This window comes from Polyodon spathula, chromosome 10 (assembly GCF_017654505.1).
Source record: "Polyodon spathula isolate WHYD16114869_AA chromosome 10, ASM1765450v1, whole genome shotgun sequence".
Classification (NCBI taxonomy): Eukaryota; Metazoa; Chordata; class Actinopteri; order Acipenseriformes; family Polyodontidae; genus Polyodon; species Polyodon spathula.
Window position 1 is genome coordinate 9,461,688 of NC_054543.1, and position 13,434 is coordinate 9,475,121.

Sequence of the window (13,434 nt, forward strand, 5' to 3'; positions counted from 1 at the left end):
TATTGTGAAATAATCTGCGCATCAAAATGTGATCTCTTGCCTCTGGCTAGGCACAGACATTCTTCTCAGAAGTAATTATTACATTATGCACTGCATAATGTGTATTTGCTTTTTAATTAAATGAAACAAAACACGTTTAAAAAACAAAAAACAAAATTGTAATTAACCTCGAAGACACAGACATATCTGTCACGTAATTAAGGTTGACTGTCCTCGGGCTTGTCACGTGACATAAATGAACCCCATCCTGTCCGTCCCAGAACGCTGCACGGTTACGCATGCGTCCTGCTTTTCGTTTATTTCCAGGAAGGAGAAAGGGATTGAAAGCTGGAAGCTGAAGTGGGAACGTGTGGGATTTATTGCGGATCGGAAAGGGCATAGTGGGAATATTGGAGAATACATAAAGATAGGCTTTGTGGAAACCCAGTAGAGTTGTCACTGCAGCCAGGGACAGCAGAGCGAGCAAGGCGAGACGAGGCAGGGAAAGCTACACTATCCCGGAATAGCTTGAGTATTCTAGTCTGCACCGACTAGGCAAAGGAGGCAGTTATAAGTTATACACACACGCTCTTGGCATGTCTAGAAATATAACCGAGTCAGCGATCACCATATTCTCGTCTCCAACTAGTAGGTGCAACTGAGTCTGCGAAGCTCGTGTCTGACTTTTGCGTCGTGTAGGGCTTGGTCTGTGGAACTTATTATTTATTATTATTATTATTATTATTATTATTGTTGTCAAAAGCTAATCTTAACGATTTTACCTTCTCTAACGATTTAAGGGTTAACTGCGAAGAATTAAAAACTGTTATTCAATGGAAAATTAGACAGTAAAAACGCTTAGAAGTTAAATGTTGAATTTAGTAAACGACACCGCAACTTAAACGGGTTTTTTTGTTTGTTTGCATTTTTTACAGTGTAAGAACAATGACAGTGTATTACTATTAGTTTGAAAAACTGAGGCCAGAAGCAATCGGAGTACAAGCCTTTAAGTGATCGTTTGGGAGGTAACACGCAGGGGACAGGCTTAGACCCAATGAATTCGCTTCCAAAACAATTAATATTGAGACCGTAAGTCTGCTGAGGTACGCATCGGTAATATATAAAGCATCTACACTCGAAGGGGTTTTCCCTCCTGGATAGCCGTATGGGGATCCGTTGTGTCTGACAGCAATGGGAGGTTGTGTCGGGAGAGAGCATGGTGACACACAGGGTTCAGCTAGGAGCAGCTCCAGGAACCCACGAAAGCGCGGAGGTAAGTATTGAGCCACAGATCCTCATATATGGGCGTGTGTTGTTAAATACGTATTAGAAAAAAAGTGACACACTTAAACAAATACAGTAATATAAATGGTTGATCTTTAATAGTATGATATTTCCTTTTAATGTAGAGTAGACAATTGTATTAAACGTGGTGGCTTCTGTGGCACTGCCAGGATGAAGTGATGCAATAAGATATTTAGTCCTGCCAATCAGTATTCTTAGTATCTCATACCCAGGCAGTAGAAATGTTAGCGAACTATACTAGTCCAGGAGCTGTACAGTGAAAATGCCTTGGCAGTTAATATATGTCATGGTGTGATACTTCTGTTCTTAGGAACAAGGCAGGCATGGGTTTAAATACCCTTTCATAAAAGCACTGCACTTAATACAAATGCATACAGTTAGGACAAAATGAATGTTCCAGTTACAGATTGTCTGGGTATTTTGCGTTGTGGTCCTTTTGCCCCAAGTTGCTCTGGTTGTATTCATATACAGTCAGGGAAGATTTGGTGCTTTTTTTCTTTGTTGCATTCCCATATCAACCTGTTTTTTTTTTTTTTTTTTTTTTGTTTTTTTTGGAGAAGGAAGTGGCATTAGTCCAAATGTTATGGATCCAGTGGCAGCATGCCTACTGCTTCCTGGGAGTTTGTGGGTGGTGGGTATGTGCATATATTTGATCTGGTACATACAAACTAAGCACAAATCTTCATCAGGGAAATAAAAAAAAAAAAAAAAAAAAAAAAAAAAAAACATCTGAAAAGTATTTGATAATCTATTTAAACATGGACTTGGGCTTTAAGATAACAGTGTACACTGCAGACTAAAAGAGGACTTTAGCATTAGTTTATTTTTGACTCTTGTCTTTAAAAGGGTTTCATGATTGCTAGTAAAGCACTTGCTGTGATTGTAAATATAGAGCCTGTCTAGGAACCTCGTTTAGACAGTAGCCACTAAACAAATTACTGATTGGTTCTATGTGAAGTAGAAAACTTTTATTCAATTACAGATACAGGATCTGCTGTTACATAATTCATCCACTGTGATTCTATCCTATGCACACTTTCCATGCAGTCTGGTTTACTGTGCAATATGTAGGCCAACCTTTTAATTTATTTTCCCTAACATGTCTGCTGCAGCTAGTATCTCCATGGATCAACATGTATAATTGCAGTGTGTGTGGGGGGTATACATCTTTAGAGTTAGATTTGAGCTTCAACTACAAGCTATACTCTAATGTTAGCAGTGGAATTGGGACAGAGAGAGTTTCTTGACTGTTCCAGTTTATTGGTCCCTTGCATCCAGTACACATGTGTTTTTTATAACTCTTCTCCCTGGCAAAACTACAGCTACCACTAGAAGGAGCATGGAAACAGACTGCTTTGCAATTCAGTACATATTACTCTGTGACTTGCTCTATAAACACAGCCTTGTTTTTCTTCCCATATGATTCATGCCAGTGTGATATATCAGATTATAATTCTCTAAAAGGAGATGAGTTGTAATTTGGGAGAGATGTGGGTTGAGGTGTATTTCTTGTAATCTATTATATACTGTATGGAGTTTTGGGGGTTGCCCCATTCAAAAGTACAACTCATATTACAGTTTACCATGAATACGATTGGAGGGACTGATGTAGATCAGCAGAGGAGAGACAGAACTCACAGGCAAAGTATAACCTCATAAGACACATCGAGATAGATGTAGCTTTTCAAACACGGATACTTCTGAAGGATTATTAAATGTGGAGCACAAGAGGAGAGCTAGATATTTTGAATATTCTGTTTTCTTTGTCTTCAAAGTAACATACTCTTTACTTACATTCTTACAAAAACTATTGTAACTTTCTATACTTAAGCAGAAGACAATCCATGTTGACTTTGCATTTATTTACATTCTTGAAAGGTGATTTCAGCTGCGGGCACGTGAAGCTTAAAGCATCCTCAAAACCTTCAGGCCACTGTCATTTTAAAGGCATCTTCTTTTACTGCTTGCAGCAGCAGGATGCTATATCTCCTGCAAACCCAACTGATTTCGGGAAAGCAAAACGAAACAAACGAGAAAGCCCCTTAGTCCACGGTGTTTCAGTTGTCTAAATATAATCTACTATTTTCAATATGTGTTTTTGAAGTCAAATATAAAAAAACAACAAATTGTAAAAATGTATGATAAAAAAACAAAAAACAAACTGAATTGAATGGCTTTTGTGTGCACTGAAGCAAAATTAGAAGAAATCGGCGTCCTTTTGTTGAGTACGGTATCTCTTCCTATTTGCCACAGCTTGTTGACAGAGAAGTTATTTTCATGTTATTCGCACATTTGCCCAGATTAGTGAATTGAGATACTGTATAGGTTAATTGCTGGTTTGGTATCTGTTCAGCACACCCGGGCCCACACAGGATCTTATCGCCTGTTTCCACTGCTGGAACTCCATCATCACGTAGCAGGGAGTCGTGTGCTGGATAGGAAGCCGACAGGGGGACTGAGCGACACACTTCAACTTTTTTTACGACTGAAATGGCTGTCGAGAAGAATTCGACCACAAAAGATCATTGTGGTGGCACATGGGAGAATGAAGAAATGAAAATTGTTTTTACAATCTGGAATGATTCTTGGATCCTGAGAAGGGTGTCTGAAATCGTATGTAGTGCGGAAATAATTTTTTATTTATTTTTTTCCCCTGAACATAGTACCGCTACAGGTTTCCTTAAAACACAGCACAATACTGTCCCACAATCCCCTAGTGACCTTTTTACACAGGGGAAAAAAACTTCTGAGGTTGGAAAAAGCTTGGCCAGAGCCAGCCATGACCAGCCCTGGCCAAGTCACATCACTGTACGTTGGTTTGTTACTCTCCGCTCACTTGTGCAATACCTGCAGTCCATAAAATAAGACAGCACCAAAAGATGAACGTACAGTTTTGGGTTGTTGGAGCAGTCGGTTTTAAAGTGTGATACAGGAGAGATGGTAAACCTTGCAAAATCCAGGTGCTAATATATATTATAATTTTGTTTTGCCAATGCAGTTCTCTACTGTAATTTGATACTTCAGTAGGCAGCTCCCCTGCAAACAGCAGCAAAATGATAGCTGCAGTTTTAGCTGAAGTTTGTGTAGGTTGTCATTCGATAGTTTTAGAGCTATGCAGATTAATATCATATTTCTTAGGTTTGTCAGATTATACCTTCAGGGCAGATACATAAATGTCATAGTTTAGGAATACTTTGAAACAAATGATCTTGTGGTTATTTGCATTGACAGAACATGCACTGCATGGAAACAGATGTTTTGAAAGTGAAAAAGAACAGATTCATATTCAACATCAACATAACAGTCTTTATTTGAGTTCCTTAAGGACCTGTTTTTAAGTCCACTTTTTTCCAATCTAAACTTTTCATAGTTTTGAAAGATTTTGTTTAGACATAAAAGCAGCAGCACTTGAACGACTATGTTGTAAATGTGTATTTGATTTTTGTAATGGTATATATATATTTTTTTCAAAGGTGTTATGAACAGTGTCACTTCTTGCTGACATTTCAATGCTGCTCCCAGATTGAACCAATTGCTACTTTTTCACTGACTCGCATGTTTTCAATGACAGTGCAATTCTCCTTGCAGTGGAGGTGCAGCATTCAGGTATCTAAAGGAATGATGGCTTCATAGTGGTTAATGAGTTTAAAAAATAAAGTAGACATTACCTTAATGTGTGCATCTGATTTCTTAAGGAAAATGTGAGATCTGTAAGTGATGGCAATACATAGTGTAAGATTTACTGAAGTCTTTTTTTAATTAAATATTACTTGAATTGTGTAATACAGTAAACATCAGTGGGATAGATACAGTACAGAATCTGGTTGGTTTGCATAGATTCATAGTGAGAAATGAGAGCGACAAGCACTGGGCAGCACACACTGCAATTTACCATCCTGATCTGACAGTTTACACTGAAATGGATTTTGACACAAATACTATGAGCTATTGATTACCTCTATTTGTGAAAGCACTTCCATCCATTATTACAGGAATTAGTAATATTATCCATAAGTACATGGTTGGATTGTTCATTACTAATATCAACCTAGCATTTTACCCTGGGCCTGACCTCTTGTGCAATACTCCATACTACGAATTTGATAATGTTGGCTGTCTATCCCCTTCTGCTCTGTCTCTCCTTCATGTCTCCTTTTAATTCTCAGCCTGGATCTGCAATTTAATGCAATGCTAACATTATACAGTTATTTTTTCCCCTTCCTGTGAGTTAAAATTGAGGTGTGTTGTATTCTTTGTTGCTCAACCTACAATATAAGTTAATGACTCTGTCCAGAGTAATAGTAGTCTAGTGACTTTAATAACTTTTGCCAGGGAGGTAATAACAGATGGGTTGAACGGATACAGATTCTCACTAGTGCAGTTAGTGGGAATCCTCCAGAAGTACAAAGATGACTAGGATCTCCCCCAAGACCAACAAGCCCCCTTGCCTAAACTGCATTTACCCTGAATACTTTTCTAGAGAAACTATAGACTACTGGTAGTGATTTTTCACTAATCAATAAAGATGCTGTCACGAGTGGCTGGCAGATGTGATACTGATATTTAAGAGAGGGAAACGGCATAACATGTAAAGTGGTAAATTGGAGGATTTATATAATAACAATCTATTAGGAGATGGCCAGCATGGATAAAAAAAAAGAAAGGTTGATCCTGTCTGACTAACCTCTTGGACTTCTTAAAATGTCGAAGATACAAGCTGAACATATCACATAGGCCTAATAATGATTCAAAATGCCTTTTGCAAAGTGCTGCATGAAAGAATAATCCTTTAGTTCAAATTGGTGGGAACCCAAGGCAGGACTGGCTGATTTAAATCACTTTATTTTTTTATTTTTTAACCATTGATTGAAATCATTTTTTTTTTTTTTTACTACCAATTTTGTATAGTTTTCCAAGGAAAAGACATGAAAAGTATGTTTTAAAAACTGTTTATTAACACAAACATCTTAAATTCTTTGGGCTGTATTCTGATCACAGTGCAAATGCGAGCAAGTGGCGCTTGCCCCTGATTCTGTGGCACATAAATGGAGGGAAGACATAAAAATATATATATATATATATACACACTGCACTGAAATGGTATTGTGAAGAATTGTCTTGCCCTGTTATAGAGCGCCTGCCTCATCATTAACATATTCACTGAAGCGATTCTGATGTCAATACAGTGGAGTTCCAAATAGACAGTTGAGCACTGTGTTAAGACCCGCTGAAACCAGGTTTATTTAGTGGTGCAATCAGGAACTTTAACAACTGAACACACTATAAAGCAAAGTAGTCCTAAGTAACACTGCGTGTGTTTGCACTGACACAGAAAGAGGAAATCAAAGAAAGAAAAGTAAAGTACAAAAAAAACTGGGATGAGGGAGGGGTATTTTTCTCTGGCGTACTCCATCGTTAAATTCTTGTAGTTCACATTTAGAGGATGCCACAGTGATAAATAATTTGCTTTATTTGTCTATTCATTTAAGATTGAGTAATTTTAGTTTGGTATGTAACTATTCACAAACCACCATTTCCAACATCCTTAAATTTATAGTTTGGAGGTACTGTAGAGCTACAACAGTACAAAGTTTGATGGTGATACAAAGCTGAGGGGAGTAGCTATCATGGATGTTATGCTCTGGAAATGCAAAGGGTTTTAGACTGTATTCAGAATTGGTGGAAAAATGCCAAGTAAAACTAATGTCGTTCACAGAATGTACAATTTAAATACCAATTGTGTAGTGCTAAACTAGAACAGTTGCATTCACAGCAGTTCTTTACATCTTTATTTTGGTGTTATTATTGTATGTTTTGGTACCTGTATAAAATACCAAGGGCAGTGATTGGGGTTAGTTATCAGTCAAACATGTTTTATGGGACTAGGTTTGTTTAAAGGTGTGATTACAGGACAAAGCATGGATTGGCTACTGATAACTTATCTCAAAGTACCAGGGAAGCATTTTATGTATACACAATCTTTTGAATGTTTTATCTGAGTGAGCTGCCCTCTGTCTAAAAAAAAGCCTTGAGTAAAGGACATAGGATTGTAAATGAGAAGACTATGTGCAGTGTTTACTGTTTATGGTTGTGTGGTATTATAAAGGGACTTTTGCATACAGTAACTGAATTGTAAATACAGTGCCACCCATAAAACTACTTCCCCTGGCTGAGTGATGCATGCTGGGATAACTCTGCTAAGTTTTGCCCAGTGTCTCCAGCATGTAATCCGTGGGTCTATAAATAATTGATTTTATGAAAGTGACCTTTATAAATACTTGGCATCTGTATTAGTCCTGCAGTCACTTCTCAGTGGAGTGAGGATTACAGTGGATTGGGCTGCAGTGTTGCCCTGGATATTGTGTGGTTGAGCACGACCAACACTTTATTTGTGATTTTCAACTTCCTTTTTTAAAATATATATTTTTAATTCCTCCTTGAGTGATTCCTAGAACTCTATAAATTAGTCAAAATACACAAGTTAATCATTAATGTGTGAACCCTTCACTGTGCCTGTTCACACAGTCTTGCTAAATGTAAACATACATTCTCCATGTGCAGTTTGTTTTTCCAGGCTTAGTATTGGAGGTATACAGTTATATGTGTATGTGTAGGTTCACCTTGGCTGTTCTCCACAGTACTGTAATGTGATCTACACCTGCTCTAGTCCAGTGCACTACCAAAGAAGATGGAGACAACCAAGGCGAGGGCTGTAGAAATCCTTATCCCTACTCCTGTGCTGAGAAGGTTGTTTTGGTGGATTTTATATCTCACAAGGTAACTTGAGAAGCTGCAGCAAAATCAAGATAATACTTCTCCACTAAAATAGGGTTTAGCTAAATAGAGTGACATTAACATAAATAGCTAGTAAACAAAATCCTTTAGCGTATGCCAGGCAGCTTTCGTTTTTATTGTACATAGGCTTGTTTTTGCTTCACATACCAGCTTCAAATTATTTTGCGTTCAAACCTCAAATTTGTTTGGAACCCCCAGCATGAATCAGCAATTTGGTATTCATGAAAGAGAGTAGGCTGCAGCTAAATGACATGATGATACCATCCCCACAGTGCCAGGCTTTAAGCCTGGATTCTTTTCATTTGCCAGTTACTGTTATAAATCTGTAATAAAATTATGGTTGTTTGGCATGCACATCCTGCTTCACTGGAAGTGCTTTTATTGAAAGGAATTGCTTTGATTGCCCTCAGGTAAACATGTGCGCGTGATATGCTATCTGTATCGCAGATTCATTTGTAATAATTAAACAGATTTTGCTCTCTGGCTGGCTCAATAACATGTTCTGTGAACTTAAGTGACCCAGGAAATCGTGGTAGTGAGTGACAGCTGCTTGTGTTAAAAGCATGTTTTAAGCGGTACTAGGATAGTTGGTTCTGGCATTGCGCTGTTGGCCCTTATTTCCCGTTTTGTTTTGGTTTGTTAGTGGAAATGAGTTGGGTTTGCTGAAATTTGCTCAAAAATGAAAACACTAATTGTGAAATTATGGACAAAGTGAGTTGTAATTGTATGCAATTGAATTCCTAAATATGAACATGGTTAAAATAAATAACAGCATTTAAGAGGATTTTGTATGTACGGTATGACCTAATTTTTAATATGTAGCAACAATCCCTTTAAACCACAAAAACAGTGAATTTGTATGATTGCCCCCTGCAGGTCGAAATGAACCTCTAAAGAAGGACAAGCCCAAGTGGAAGAGCGATTACCCGATGACCGAGGGGCAGCTGCGGAGCAAGCGGGATGAATTCTGGGACACTGCTCCAGCATTTGAGGGGCGCAGAGAGATCTGGGATGCCCTAAAGGCAGCCGCAATTGCCATTGAGTGCAACGACCAAGAGTTGGCGCAGGCAATCGTTGATGGAGCCAGCATCACTGTTCCACATGGTGGGTGGAAAAATATCCATCTCTTGCAGTTAGATGGTGTCGTCAAGACACTGTGTTATCCTAAACATAACCGGCTGAACAGGGGGGCATAGAAACAGTCATTGTTATTTCAGCATTATGCGTCACTTTACTCAAAAAAGCTTGTTGCCTTTCTAATATAAAACCAGCCTGTGGCATTTGTTCCCTTTGCTGGGATGCAGATTCAGTTTCAGTCTCCTGAATTGGGTCTTTCTCCTGCCCAGTCTTTTAACTGCTCTGTGTTGGTTTCAGGCTCCCTGACTGAGTGCTATGATGAGCTCGGTAATCGTTACCAGCTGCCGGTCTACTGCCTTGCTACACCAGTGAACCTGATCACAGAGCACAGTGAGGAGGAGATAACTGACGCTCCGGAGCCACAGGGTGGCACCAAGCGGGATTTCCAGCTGAAGGTACGACTCTCAACAGGCAAGGACGTGCGCCTCAGTGCCAGCATGACGGACACCATCGGCCAGCTGAAGAAACAGCTCCAGGTTCAGGATAATATCGACCCAGCCCAGCAGCGCTGGTTCTTCTCGGGAAAGCTGCTTACTGACAAAACCCGGCTGCAGGAAACCAAAATCCAAAAAGACTTTGTGATCCAGGTCATAGTGAACCAGACGGCTGTCCCCAACTGAACCTCACTCAGGCACCCCAGCTGATCCCTTTAGAGAGAGAGACCCACCCCTTCCAATATAACCTTTCTTTCTTTCCATTCGCATAAATAAATGCAATGATTACTATTCCCTTAACACAGCCTACAAAGCTTATCCTTGGGACATTTTGGAAGGTGCTCACTGTGTAAACTCTCGGGGACAATTGATGTGCTAGTGCAGACCAGTCTGAGACTCTGTTTTTTTGCATTTTATATAAATGCAACAGTCCACACAAGCACAGACTACACTCACAAATCGAGACAACAGTGCTGAACTGTAAACAGGAGATGTAAAAAAGATGCCGTAGAGTTCAAGAGTACAATATGAGATGAGCAAAGCTGTTTGTCAATCCCAGAAAATCCCAGGACAAGATGAAATCAGCACAACTGGTACAGACTGGGATGTTTGTGTTTCTGCCATGTGACAAGACCACGATCCTTGTTTAAATGCGACAAAAAACAAAACAAAATAAAAAGTTTAGTATTTTTAAAAATAAATGTTTTGCCATTCAATGACAGAAAAAACAAAACAAAAAACACTATTTTGATTAAAAAGGCCCTCACTAAGCAGTTTCAGGTTTTGGTAATCTCTGTGTCTGTGTCTGTCTTGCATTTCTGTGAGCCCTATATTAACAGGCCTATGTTTTGTGTGCCAGAACAGATTGTGGCTCTGCAATCCATATCGACAGCCACTGTCCTTGCTAATGGTAAGGAAGGCGGGAGGACAGTGATTCAAGCATGACACTATACCAGGGAATGAGACTCCCTGCTATTGCAGAACCTCTTCACGCACTTTAATGGCTACTGTGAGCTCACCCCCAATTCTTTGGAAGTCATGCTGTTTTAACACGGCTGCAGTTATTTTATGATTATTTTGTGTCTAACCTAAGATCATGTCTTGCATGTTTTTTGGGGAATATTTCAGTCCTGCCTAAACTGTAAAAATGCTTTTCAGCAAGTGAAGTGGTGCACCTACTTTCTCCTCTGTCTTCTGTGTGATATTTAGAGTTAATTGAGTATACCAATAGCACAATACTAAGTGGTAGTGTAGCCTACTAACAATTAGCACGTTATCAAATAGACAGTAATATTTGAAGTTAGAATAATTACTACAATTAAACATGAAAGTTACACTAACGGACAAAATGTAGTGAACTAATAAATAGCATATTGTAGAGTGCACGGAAAGATGACACATACATAATTACAATTACATAAGAGAAAATTTTATGTAGTTTTACAGATCAACAAAACACTACATGTGGTGATGCAGCACGTTTTACAAAGTGCTTCTGTGCTGCAGTGTGGATGTGAGGGAACAGCATGATGCAGTTTTGTCTGTTTCATATCTGTTTTAAAAGAATACCAAATATGGTCTTGGTCTGTTTATCACACCTCTGGTCCTGAAGGGCTTTTAAATTGCAATAAATTAATCAAACACATTATGGTAATGTGGCAAGGGTGTTAGTCTCTCACAGTTTTACTTGAATCTGTACTGAGATCGTCCACATGAGGATGTAATTGAATAACATTCAATTCCTTATTTGGCAGATCTGTGATTTTTTTATTTTTTTTATTTTGCTTTACCCTCAAGATATATCGTGCACCAGGCTTGGGATATGTCTGGGCTGGGCTTTGTAAGAGGCAACGTTTCAGAATTCCTGTTTTAGTGCAAGAATGCACAATATATTTTTTTTGTTTGTTTTAAACTCAAGGAGCTCTAGAGGCCCACACACTTAGTCCAAGCAAGTATGTAATACCGTGATGTTTATTAATGTTACCTTTTGGCACTGGACTGTAAAACTCCTCTCTTGCACCTTGAGAATGAGGAGTCATCCAACTTCCAAGTTCTGTTTCATAAGAAAAAACTCAAACGGCTTCTACGTTATACATGCAGACTAAAAACACCATCTTGAATTCGATGGGTGTAAATATTTAGAAATCTGTATATTTAGTTTATATATAGGTGAAATATTATAAGCTAGGGTTTCTGATAAGTTAATATCTGTACAATGGATTTTACAGGTTGTGTACATTTATAAGAAGGTTGATTTTCTTTGTAAGCTGGCAAATAAAATTGAAACTTCTGATTCTTTGTTGTATTGCTTTTTGTTACTAATGGACAACTATGTGACAATGTGGTGCATTGTGTTCCCCTGTAGTCAGATTCTCGGATATACATTAAAAACTCGCACACAATGTAGCTTGCATCTGGTGTTTGGATGTGTCTATTGATAGAGAAATTACATTTCCATAGTAACATCACCTGGATTGTCTGTGAAGATACAGCCCTATTTATACCCCTTTGTTTCAACAAAAAATAAAACACTCGATTTGAATTTTAAATGAGTGACCATATATATATATATATATATATATATATATATATATATATATAGCGGTTTCTGGCCAAACACTAAAATATTGTATCACTGGGAGAAATTAAAGGTTATGGCACAAAAAAATCTGTAATAGCAGTTTACCATAAAACAGTTTGACAATGTTGCCCGTTTTAAAAATACACATATTCTTAATTTATTCCTTTAAAAATTAGCTTTTTTCCTTTGCTCATCTTAAAAGTAAAAGCCCATGTTATGTTTGTTAGCACCATACTGTCGGTGACAACTTTTACTGTTCATTTAAGGCTTGCCAGCACTAAGCGACAATAAGATCTGAGTAGGGCAGCACCGGGTAGCTTTCGTGCTGTGAAAGTAAAAGTAACGTACAATGGAGGTTTCCACAGTTGTCATGACTTGGCTGATTGAATCTAATAAGAACAGATTTTACTGAAGAGGTATGGCATGGATTTGCTCAACACAATACCAGATAAAACTTTTTGTGATATTAACAGCAAATAATAATAAAAAATACCTGGATGGTAAGGTTTTGGTGTTATTGATTTTAGTGGGGTTTTTACTTTGCTTTTACTATGAACGGCGCTACATAAAAAATAAAGATATTATTTGATGCCACCTAATGGCTAAATATTCTAAATGTTTGTTCACATTTTATTGGCAAATACATATCTACACATATTTCAATGTACACAGTTACTGTGTACATTGAAATATGCACAATACAATGTTCTTTTAATGGCTTTAATTAAAAAAAAGACTAATTTAGAAATAATCTTGTTTACTGTGTGTAGCCTATAGAGTCCAATGGCAAGTATGCTATTGTATTTATTTTATCCAGGAAATTAAACATGGGCAGTAAATACACTATCCATTTATCATTGGGAGTTTTAAAAGCTAGCATTTTATTTTTAAATTCAATTCCAGAATATATTGTTACATTATAGTACAACTTAAGATTCATGGTACACCCCTATTCTGTACACACATAACATTAAAATACAGTCGCACAATACCGCCGCAGTGTGGATTAAAGCTGGTACGTAGTCCTTCTTTCATTAGAAAGTACAATGCCCATGTGATGAAGATCGCAGACAGTCTACAAGCTTTTGTTTTTTGGGGGAATACGTTTATATCTACCGCTGAAAATGGGTAAAGCTGGGAAGCTACGTTCTGGTACAGCACAGACGTTAAAACGCTGGAAAAAGGGACACAGCAGTGACTCTA

At 38.0% G+C, this 13,434-nt stretch overlaps 1 protein-coding gene across 1 annotated transcript; it reads left to right on the forward strand.

The window, feature by feature from the left end:
* The first annotated feature begins 266 nt into the window (after positions 1-266).
* Positions 267-12,142, forward strand: LOC121321875 (ubiquitin domain-containing protein 1-like). Its single transcript, XM_041261186.1, has 3 exons — positions 267-1,252; positions 8,956-9,183; positions 9,454-12,142. The coding sequence occupies exons 1-3, from the start codon at positions 1,171-1,173 to the stop codon at positions 9,834-9,836; spliced, it is 693 nt and encodes a 230-aa protein (XP_041117120.1). The 5' UTR covers positions 267-1,170; the 3' UTR covers positions 9,837-12,142.
* The last annotated feature ends 1,292 nt before the right edge of the window (positions 12,143-13,434 follow it).